Source organism: Stenella coeruleoalba (genome assembly GCF_951394435.1).
Source record: "Stenella coeruleoalba genome assembly, chromosome: 4".
Lineage (NCBI taxonomy): Eukaryota > Metazoa > Chordata > Mammalia > Artiodactyla > Delphinidae > Stenella > Stenella coeruleoalba.
Window position 1 is genome coordinate 83147996 of NC_137149.1, and position 12467 is coordinate 83160462.

The window sequence follows — 12467 nt, forward strand, 5'->3', positions numbered from 1 at the left end:
GAACCAGCTTTTAGTTTGATTGATTTTAGCTATTGTTTTCTTCATTTCTTTTTCATTTATTTCTGATCTGAACTTTATGATTTCTTTCCTTCTGCTAACTTTGGGTTTTTTTTTTCCTTCTTTTTTCTCTGATTGCTTTAGGTTTAAGGTTAGGTTGTTTATTTGAGATTGTTCTTTTTCCTTGAGGTAGGATTGTATTGCTGTAAACTTCCCTCTTAGAACTGCCTTTGCGGCATCCCATAGGTTTTGAATTGTCGTGTTTTCATTGTCATTTGTTTCTAGGTAGTTTTTGATTTCCTCTTTCATTTCTTCAGTGATCTCTTGGTTATTTAGTAGTGTATTGTTTAGCCTCCTTGTGTTTGTACACATTTTTTCCTGTAATTGATAGATAGTCTCACAGCATTGTAGTCAGAAAAGATACTTGATACAATTTCAATTTTCTTACATTTACCAAAGCTTGATTTGTGACCCAAGATATGATCTATCCTGGAGAATGTTCCATGAGCACTTGAGAAGAAAGTGTATACTGCTGTTTTTGGATGGAATGTCCTATAAATATCAAATAAGTTCATATTGTTTAATGTATCATTTAAAGCTTGTGTTTCCTTATTTATTTTCATTTTGGATCATCTGTCCACTGGTGAAAGTGGGGTGTTAAAGTCCCCTAGTATTATTGTGTTACTGTTGATTTCTGCTTTTATGGCTATTAGCATTTGCCTTAAGTATTGAGGTGCTACGAAGTTGGGTCCATAAATGTTTACAATTGTTAATGGATTGATTAATTGGATTGATCCATTGATCATTATGTAGTGTCCTTCTTTGTATCTTGTAATGGTCTTTACTTAAAGTCTATTTTGTCTGTTATGAGAATTGCTACTCCAGTTTTCTTTTGATTTCCATTTGCATAAAATATCTTTTTCCAACCCCTCATTTTCAGTCTGTGTGTGTCCTAGGTCTGAAGTGGGTCTCTTGTAGACAGCATATATATGGGTCTTGTTTTTGTAACCATTCAGCCAGTCCATGTCTTTTGGTTGGAGCATTTAATCTATTTACATTTAAGGTAGTTATCAATAAGTGTGTTGCTATTACCATTTTCTTAATTGTTTTGGGTTTGTTATTGTAGGTCTTTTCCTTCTCTTGTGTTTCCTGCCAACCAAGTTCCTTTAGGATTTGTTGTAAGGCTGGTTTGGTGGTGCTGAATTCTCTTAGCTTTTGTTTGTCTGTAAAGGTTTCAATTTCTCCATCAAATCTGAATGAGATCCTTGCTGGGTAGAGTAATCTTGGTTGTAGGTTTTTCTCTTTCATCACTTTTAATATGTCCTGCCAGTATGGGGATTCCCTTGTGTGTTATTTGTTGTTTTACCTTGCTGCTTTTAATATTTTTTCTTTGTATTTAATTTTTGATAGTTTGATTAATATGTGTCTTGGCATGTTTCTCCTTGCATTTATCCTGTATGGGATTCTCTATGCCTCCTGCACTTGACTGACTATTTCTTTTCCCATGTTAGGGAAGTTTTCAACTATAATCTCTTCAAATATTTTCTCAGTCCCTTTCTTTTTCTCTTCTCCTTCTGGGACCTCTATTGTTTAAATGTTGGTGCCTTTAATGTTGTCCCAGAGGTCTCTGAGGCTGTCTTCAATTCTTTTCATTCTTTTTTCTTTATTCTGCTCTGCAGTAGTTATTTCCACTCTTTTATCTTCCAGGTCACTTATCCATTCTTCTGCATCAGTTATTCTGCTATTGATTCCTTCTAGAGAATTTTTGCTTTCATTTATTGTGTTGTTTATCATTGTTTGTTTGCTCTTTAGTTCTTCTAGGGCTTTCTTAAATGTTTCTTTTATTTTCTCCATTCTATTTCCAAGATTTTGGATCATCTTTACTATCATTACTCTGAATTCTTATTCATGTAGACTGCCTATTTCCTCTTCATTTGTTTGATCTGGTGGGTTTTTATCTTGCTCCTTCATCTGCTGTGTATTTCTCTGTGTTCTTATTTTGCTTAACTTACTGTGTTTGGGGTCTCCTTTCTGCAAGCTGCAGGTTTGTAGTTCCCCTTGTTTTTGGTGTGTGCCCCCAGTGGGTAAAGGTCGTTCAGTGGGTTGTGTAGGCATCCTGGTGGAGGGGACTTGTACCTTTGTTCTGGTGGATGAGGCTGGATTTTGTCTTTCTGGTGAGCCAGACTGCATCCGGTGGTGTGTCTTGGTGTGTCTGCAACCTTATTATGATTTTAGGCAGCCTCTCTGCTAACCAGTGAGTCTGTGTTCCTGTCTTGCTTGTTGTTTGTCATAGGGTGTCCTGCAGTGTAGCTTGCTTGTCATTGAGTGGAGCTGGGCCATAGCATTGAGATGGAGATCTCTGTGAGAGCTTTTGCCATTTGATATTACGTGAGCCAGGAGGTCTCTGGTGGACCAATGTCCTGAACTCAGCTCTCCCACTTCAGAGGCTCCGGGTTGACACCTGGCTGCAGCACCAAGACTATGATTGTGGAGGCTTGGTGATTCCAAAATCTGATATAGTAGGCCATCAGGCCAGAGACTCTGGGAAGAGTTGCAGCCCAAATGAAGGCCACTGGCAGAATCCCTTGAATTTGATTTCTAAGCATATTTAGGGGTTGGGAGAAGGAATGTGAACTTCACTGGAGAAATTTAATTTTAACTCACTAAGTCGAAACAGTGAGTTTTAAAGAAAAATTTCACATAAGCAAAATAATTTTTTCCTTTTTTAAAACTTCATTTTTTCACTCTCATGTGTTTGGGCTGGGTTAGTAGTGAATGGAGATGAAGGGGAAAAAGTCACCTAAAAGATAGCTTTGGAAAGTGAAACAGAGAGGAACTATTCCTATTTTGACTGCTAACAAAAGTCTAGACAAACCATCTATAACTCCTCATTATCTCTGAAGTTACCACTCTGAATATAAAGTGTTAGATATGTAAAGATTTAATACACATTCCCTGCTTTGAACTTTCTCTTCCCTTATGTTTTTCTGTGTGAATTTTTGGCTAAGCTTGTTTTTTCCTTAAGGTCTTTTCACATGTATTAAATTTCTGATAGATATTATAGGATGAATTAAAGATAGGTTATGATTAGAGATTTTATTCCCCTTTTTTAAGAATTGGGCTTTACTTAAAAGAACTTATTGATGCCTGTAAATCATTATTTTCTAAATATTTCAGGGAATTTTGTCTTTACAAGCAGAAAAAATGTATTGATTTTTAAAAAAGATCCAAGGGAAACAACATGCAAAGGATTTATTTTTCCTAAATGAGAAAAAGAAAATTGAAAACAAGAAAATAACATTTACTTCTCAAGTACTCTAGTAGGAATAAGGTTATTATTTAATGTTCATAATGCTATTAAAAAGTAAAACAAATGCAAACCACACTCCTTGTTCCTTGAAGTTTACAGCATGCCATGCTGTGCCTTTAGTGTGAACATTGAAATCACGTGCTAAAACACAGCAAACCCATTTTTACTTTATCCTCAGTTTCCTTATCTGTAAAACTGGGATAAAAATTGGTGGCTGGATATTCTCACAGAAATGTTGTAAGAATGAAACAGATAATGCAAGTGAAAACATGTATTAAACTGTAAAGCACATGTTTTAATTGTCATAATTATTATTTTAATTTTTTTCTAATTTGACACATCAAAGTCAACATCTAACCATATTCTATGCTACCACCAATACAATGTACAATAAACAATGGGTAAATATTCTTCCCTTAAAGCAGTTTACCATTCCTCATTTAATACGTTCAAACATATAAAATTTTCTTAGGGTTATGTATATCCAAATTTCTCTATAGATAGATATGGTTTAAATTCTAATCCAAATAGGTTTTTCTGATTCAGTCTACATAAACAATTGATCTTTGTTTTTTTTTAACACTCACGTTAGTTTAAGTGCCTAGTCTCTAAAGTGCTTAGGAAACTTTGTTAGAGTTTTCAAAGAATTTAAAGTAGAAAAATAAATTCTATAAAGTTTTACCTAGTAATGTCAGTCATTTTCTTCACTCAGAAATATTTATTGACCTTGTCTACTCTATTACCCCTTCTGTTTGCTAGGGGTAGAACAGTAAAAAAAGCAGGCAATTTCTTGATGTGTTCCTTTTAAAAGGGGTAGATAGCTTCTATAAACTATTGTAGTTACTGATAATCTGAGTACACTCAAGTTTATGACTGAATGTGTAAGACTTTCTTAGTAATATTATCCTTTCCAGTTTGGCTGTGATTTAATCAGTAATTTTCAGTAAAAAATGATAAAATATATGTTCGCTACTATTTGCATTTTGTTTAAAGGGAATTTGAGTTCATGAGAAAAATCTAGACAAAACTGAAGTTATGATTCTGTTATATTTGATATAATTAGGATTTTTACATGAAGTATTAACATTTATATGTAAAGTAAGATTTTTTTTTAATGAAAAATAGCATAGGAATATCAGGGTTAGAATTCCAACCATGTTATTAACTAAGTACATGTGTAAATGTGGATATGCAACTCAGCCTAAGTTTTTTTCTTCTTTAAAATAGGATGAAATTATTTATCAAGACTCTGTGAGGACACAGAGATAGAGATAATATACATAGTACCCAGCACAATCTTCTGAGCATTACAACTTCTAGGTAAATTTGATTTTACCCTATAGCATGATGGCAAATTCTTCTACTGAAAAGAAAAAAAAAAATTTAAAAGCTTACATGATTGTAACTCTTAACTATTGAAAAAGTAGAAATTGATAATTTTGTCAAAAATAGAAAAAAAATCATTGCAAGGAAACTGGAATGCTGTTCCTTGAAATAAATGTATAATCTAACATCAGTTGATTATACAAAATTATACAGCATTCCGTCTGATTTATCTGTTAACATTATGTATGTCTCAGTGGTTCCTTATTGCGGGTCTAATGGTACGTTGTCTATCTGAGTTAGTTGAATACTATATTATTGAAGAGACTTAGCGAATATATCTAAGGGATCAAAACCCATAAATACACATTTTGAATCCTCGAATTATCTTCTAAAATTTGCTTCTGATCCACTCCTTTAAATCATCCTCATAAATTTCTCCATTTCACAAACCTATACACACATCTTCAACACCCACAACCAAATGTTGCCAAGTCCTTGGTCAGGGTAGTGGTTTGCTGCCTTCATGCCCCAGCTGAGCAAATGAGCTACATTCCCCAGCTGCTTAGCAAACACTGTTCACAGGCAGCGAGGGGAAGGAGCCAGCTGGCAAACACCCTGCCAAAGGGCAGCTTCCCTTTGCCTCTGTCTTTAATTAAGAGATGGCAATGGGCCCATCACCATGCAGGAGCAGAGAGGCCCAATGACCTCTATTAGAGCAGGGCAATCACAGGCAGAAATGCCAGCTGGCGAATGTGTGAGCCCTGGAAAGCTCTGCCACCTGTGTCTGGCCAAGAGCCATCCAATAAAATGGTGGTATCATTCTGAAGATTCAAAATGAGCTCTGGAAACCTATCAGGACCCCCACCTCAATACATGGTATAAAAGCTCATTATCCTTTTTTTTTCCTTCTTAAAGTGTTAAAAAAAAACCCAACCTTTTTGTGTATTTTACTGGTGTGCTCAATAATTTTGCTTGGCAAAAAAGTCGGGAATTAGTATCTTCTCTGTAAAATGGAAAACACTGACCAAAAGTTAACTTCCCCAAAATAATATATAAGGGTTGCTGCGTTAAAAGCATGTAGGTAGGCAACTTGTTATTCATTTATTGAGAATATGAATAGAAATCTTTGCTCCCCAAATCATTTTTTCTTACTTTCAGTTATGCAGATAATAGAATGTATTAATACAGCTTTAAATATAAAATATTAAGTGTAAAACCAAATCTTACTGAAATAAATATAAACATGAACTATAAAGAAAATATTTCCACAACATGGATAAAATTAATTAGAATCAACATTAATAGAAAAGGACTATGCCCCACCACTTGTTGAGTAACTCCTTGTTTTAACAGAAGCAGCAGCTTAAAAGAAAAAAAAAAAAGATAAATCCTTGCTCTTAATGAATACTATGTATATGAGACTCATGCATATGCTGGGAAGTAAGAGTAAAAACAATCGAAGGTTACTCATAAGGGGAAAAAAAATCAGGACAATTTCCTTAAAGACAAAATAAAAAGGATATGGGAGGGGGAAGGGTAAGCTGTGACAAAGCGAGAGAGAGGCATGGACATATATACACTACCAAATGTAAGGTAGATAGCTAGTGGGGAGCAGCCGCATAGCACAGGGAGATCAGCTCAGTGCTTTGTGACCGCCTGGAGGGGTGGGATAGGGAGTGGGAGGCAGGGAGACGTAAGAGGGAAGAGATATGGGAACATATGTATATGTATAACTGATTCACTTTGTTATAAAGCAGAAACTAACACACCACTGTAAAGCAATTATACTCCAATAAAGATGTTAAAAAAAAAAAAGACAAACTCATTGGTCCATCTAGTTGCTTCAGGTAAAGAAAAACTATGCAGGAAAACAAGTACTTGTTAAACTTTTAGTCGTCCTGCTGTTGAACTTTATTTCATCTAAGATATGTATATTCAAATATATAGTCTTCATAGTATATTTATTTTAAAATGTCATTATGCACCTCAACTTCTTTTAAAATCAATTTAATTACAATAAAAATCTGGAAACTTAAAATGTTTACAAAAGAATTCATAAAGAGATATATATATATATATATATATATATATTTGCCTAGCTTTGCATTAGTATGCAGTAATAAAGCTTACAAAAAACTTGAAAAAGGAATGTAAACATTAATTTAACTAATTGTTTTTGGATACAGCATGTGCTTAAATTGTAGACTTCTAGCATTGGCAATTCAGTTTGGACCACTACTCCCAGAGAAACGGGAATCAGTGAGGGTATTAATATTAAAACATTTTATTTGGTTTACCCTATTTTATTTCAGTAAACACTGTAAATCTTATTGCAACATAGCTTTGTCTCAGAGGTATTTTCTTAGGACACTCTTGGTGAATAATGTATTAAATAATATATATATTTTTGAAATATAAGTATCTTCATTTGTGTTCCTTAATAATCCACTAGTTACATATAATGCCACCAGCAAATCATTCCTAGAGACAACTATTTCAAACATGATAATTGAGCTTTTATTTATCTATTTATAAAATGAATATATGAATATTGTATAGACATCCAAAACCTAAAAAGAATGTAGATAACCTCACTCTCCCCCACATAAACTTGGCTGTTTTGTTCTCTGTTGTATCTTTACACAGGTAATTGTTGAATCAATGATGAATGAAGCAATTAAAAAGTGCTATGAATTGGGACTTCCCTGGTGGCACAGTGGTTAAGAATCTGCCTGTCAATGCAGGGGGCCCGGGTTTGAGCCCTGGTCCAGGAAGACCCCACATGCCATGGAGCAACTAGGCCCGTGCACCACAACTACTGAGCCTGCACTCTAGAGCCCATGTGCCACAACTACTGAAGCCCACGTGCCTAGAGCCCATGCTCCACAACAAGAAAAGCCACAAAGAGAAGCTTGTACACCACAACAAAGAGTAGCCCCTGCTTGCAGCAACTACAGAAAGCCTGTGTGCAGCAACGAAGAACCAATGCAGCCAAATAAATAAATAAATAAAATTTATTTAAAAAAAAATCAGTTGCAAGAAAGTTTTTTAACAAATGCTATGAATTACTTCAATGTATTTCAATGTTTTATCTATAATCTTTCATCTATGCATATAAATGGAATGTTGAATTTTTAAGTAACTTTCATTAACAGGATATCCGTATTTCTCATGATACTTTTGCATTAGTATAAGTGGGACCATTCATTTCCCCTCTCGTTTCCAATGTTCTACCTTGGACAATTTCTTAGGTATTGCAGAGTAAGTTTTGAACTTCCACCCTTTTCATTCTTCCCTAAGAGAGAAGGAGCAATGTCTCTGGGAGTTTGGGAGAAGCAACTGGGTAAGTGTGGCTGAGCCCTTCCTTCCCTTCTCTTTTGGGATCTGCTTCTCTGCATTATGTCAGCAATCTTTTATACTCCTACCTCCATAGGACACATACGTCTGGGCCAGGGTCTCCTATCCACCTCTTAGAGACTAGTTTGGGCACTCATCTATCTTTATCTGGTCTATTAGAACTCAGGTTGTTCTAAGTAGTGTATGCCATTCAGATCTAGTCTGTACAAAAAATCACAGTAAAACAGGGTGGGAGTTGTCGCTTCCAACATGGAAGCAACAAGGTGGCTACATATCTAAGCCAAATATTCCAGTCCAGCTTTAGAAATTATAAGTTCATCTTTAGTTTCCACCTGTTTATTCCTTTATCAATAGCTCATTCAGTTGTGGATTCAGCAAAGAGGAAGAGGGATGATTATTGCCTTTAGATTTCAACAACTATTATGCCAAAACATGTGAGAGTGGACCTAGGAGCCAACTCAGTGAAGAAGAGGAAATCAAGAAACTATAGGGAATGTGAAGCATACACTTCCAATTTTATGCCCTCAAATTTTTAAAATAAATTTTATGCTACAGTGTTAGATTTTTGTTATATTTTAAAATTATAAGGTACATATACACCTTATCTGCCTATACTTCCTTAATAGTATAGGTATTATGCAGGGTTACTGGCCATAAGAATGTGTTTTTCCTTGTGGTACACTGCAGTTACTACTGAAGGTTAACAACTCCAGTGTTTGGGACACTTTGAAAATGTCCTATGATTTCATCTTTTAATGCTGTGAACCCTAGTTAAGCTAATGTTAGACTCTACGGCAGTATCCTGGCGGTGTAAATTATTTGGCAGCAGCAGAACACAAATAAAGTGCTCCCTGTACACTTCCAGCTTTCATAATCATGACTGCAAGTCAATTGTCATTGATTTACACATAAAATACCAACACGCTTTTCTATAAATTGGATAACTGCAGTTTCTAAAATTAAAAAAAAAAAGAAGAAGAAAAGATATTCTTTATTCTTAGTCCCACCTTTTCAAAATATTTGATTTCATACTCCAGGATGATTCCATTGGGGCGATCTGGCTCTTGCCAAGACAAAGAGATGCTGTTTTTTGCAATTTTCCCCTTTTTCACATTGGTGACTGGAGAGGGAGCTGCAAAATAAAGAGTAGCATGATTAACAGAGCCTTGAAATTACACCTGTCTATAATGTATATTGGGCATTCTTGACATGTAGAATAATAAAAATCCCAAATAATTAAATTTTCATTTTACTTGGAAACAATTATACTTTATATACAATTTTTACAGATTTTGAAGTGTTTTAAAAAAATATAAATCAACTAATATCCTGAGAATTTTCTGTAATAAAATTGTAGTCACATAGAATCTTAAGTCTACATTTTCTCTATAAAGTTTAGATACATAAACTATCTTACTTTTGATAAAATAAAGATGTTCTTGATGACCTTATGTATATTCTATATTCCTAAAATTTGTGGACTCTGTATAATATATCCCATTACACTAATAATACATAATTATCTATATTACCACATTTTTACAGCATTAAAACTCTTATAATTTCTTATTTTTGAAATCATATGGGTCCTATAACCACTGAAATTCATACATTAAATATAGTGGAGTTTTTCTTAAAAATATGCTATTAAATGTGTTAATATATTGAAAACAATAGCAAATAAAAGAGACATTTTCCTTCATTTCCATTTCCCCAAATATTTCAATAGAAATCACAATCGTTTATGGTGTTCATTGCTATTTGCCAGTGTCTATTAAATGACACTGATGAAAATAGAAAAAAGATATGCTATTTTAGGTATATCTGAATATTTTGAATTTGAAGTCACACACATATGAATATTTATTTCAACATCCATTTTTTATCAATTTGTTAAGACTTGTATAGACTCTCGGTTTGACACCATAAAGAGGTATTGACAAATACTTTTCTTGATGTAGATAACCTTTATTTTTGTAGTTTTCAGCTTTTATAGACAACCAAGGAAAAAAACCATCATGGACTACTGGATGGTATATATATATATATATATATATATATATATATATTTTATATATATATATACACACACACACATATATATATGTGTGTGTGTGTGTATGTATAAAGAGATAGAGAAATAATATATAATATACATATTTTATATATAAAATACATATTTTATAACATATATACATTATATATACATATATATTTATATAATGTATACATATAATAAGATGGAAAAGAGGTCAGCCATAGTGAATAGTGTATAACCACAGGCTTAGCCCTATGTGAACAGTATTAGACATCTGGTGAGATTAAAATTTAAAGATATGTTATATACATATATATGTATAGTATTTCTAACTATTTTAATTTCCAGCAGTGTTCAGACAAAGTAATACACTCTAATTCGTCATGTTTAGTTATTTTTTCTACACCTCCAAAAATGTAATCAAATCAGAGGCACCACTTTGAGCAACAGACTGCAAGAACAAAGTTTAGAACTGTTTGGTGAGCCCCATACTGGTGTGACAAGGGTGTGGGGAAGAGGCTCATCATTTAAAAACAGAAGTGAGATCCTGTCACTCCTCTGTGTCTCTCTGTTTCACTGCAGAGTGAAAGCCAAATGTGCAAATGCATACAAGCATCACTACTGTATGGCTCTCTACATCTCTGACCTCATCATCTCCTGCTACCCTTCTTCAGCAGCTCTACCCAGGCTGGCTGTCTTTAGGCACTTCTGACACACTACTGCCTAAGGATCTTTGTATTTACATCCTATTATTCAGAGGTGCTTCTCACCCTGACTTCTCCAGGGCTTTCTCCCTGCTCCGGGTTTCTCACTGAGACCTTTCTTGTCTGTTCTCGACCTCAGCCCCCCTCACCTCACCATGCCCTCTGTTTCTTCAGTGTTTTATTTTTCTCCCTAGTTCTTGAACTTCCACCATCTGATATTCATATCTTAATTCTATATTTGCTTTTTTCAGTCCTCTCAAGTAAAATGTAATTTTTATGAAAGCAGGAATATCGTTTATTTCATTCACAGCTGAATCCCTAGATCTAGAACAGCACCCGAACAGAGAAGGATTCCATAAATATGTATGGAATAAATGACTGGTGGTAAAAAATCAAATATAGAGAAAACCTTTATTTTTTATTATGTATTATGTCAACAAACTCATCTATGAAACGTGTGAAGTGTCTTTCAATAAAATTAAAATAGAGACAGATATACTCTGTAAGAGCAAAATTTGTTAACTAGTGTTTTCTAGTGTTTTATGTACTCATAATAGGGTGATGATGACTTTGGTACTATAAAATGTACTTTTATTCTTTTAATCATAGCACTTTTTGTGGTATTCAGATTCAGAGGATGCATAATTTCAGCCTTATCTGCTTTTCTTAAACATGTCCAGCTCCACAAATTTTCTGGACTACTACAGAACACATAGTGTGCATACAAAGCTAAAATTGTCTAAAAGAAGTTTTGAAATTGCAGTGTATTTACTTCCACAGAAACTTCACTGGACTGGTGGTTCTCACAGTCACATTTTGGCATAAGTTCAAAGTCCCTATTGATTCCCTCATGAGGGAAAAGTCATGCCATATTTGGTATTGTGGACAAAGCATTCAGAAGACATGGAAACAAGAAAGAGGAAGCTATAAGCCCCCTAGCTCATCATAGTGTTTGTAGGAAAATAGCAAATTTACTGACAGAAACAGGAACAGAGAATTAAGGAAGACAGTAGAATTTTTTTTAATGTACTTTGTTCAGTAGTGAATACCTTTATGAATTATCTTAAATTATAAACTATACTCACTTTCCCATTACCACTACATATTTTTTGCATTATACTTTAGTAAAGATCCAGACAAAGACTGTCTTTAAAGTTCTTCACTCATTTTACTACATTGCAAACATTCTCATTTTGATTGATGTATTTCTTGTAGGTAGCTATCAGTTTTCACTTAATAAATTGATAGTGCTGCCAACTTTCTATTCATAATTGCATTTAACATGTATGCTCCATGAAGACAGGGATTAATTTGGTTTAGTTCACTGCTATATTCCCGGCACCAGAAAATTACTTGGCATATAGATATTTCATACATTTTTATTGAATGGAATCATGCATGAATGAATGAATGGGAAATACATACATCATCATGTATCATTCAAAACCGAGTTTTTCTCATCTTACTTGCATATACTGGGATCTTATTATTTGGAGATTTATGCTTTATTTTAAAGCAATCAATTCTTTAATAAAATAATCAACCATTTCAACATGAAGCTATCAAATAAACATCAGCACAGACATAACCAGCCTAAAGCGGAATTCTTTGTTATTTACTTACATCCATCAAAGTTAAACATAAACTGTATGGCTTTCAAAGACTGTTTGATTTAATAAACAGCATTGTTTTCCAACTTTGTTGTCTCAGAGGCTAAATAATACCCTTTAAATCA

At 33.9% G+C, this 12467-nt stretch overlaps 1 protein-coding gene across 10 annotated transcripts in view; it reads right to left on the reverse strand.

Moving 5' to 3' along the window:
• The window catches only part of EPHA5 (EPH receptor A5), a gene marked incomplete at its 3' end in the record, with an annotated part of 325147 nt that overhangs the window by 101165 nt on the left and 211515 nt on the right, over positions 1-12467 (reverse strand). For all 10 annotated transcript variants that reach the window (XM_079919474.1, XM_079919472.1, XM_079919473.1 and 7 more), the window contains one exon: positions 8998-9122. In XM_079919474.1, coding sequence (XP_079775600.1) covers positions 8998-9122 — 125 coding nt within the window. The remainder of the gene's footprint in view (positions 1-8997; positions 9123-12467) is intronic.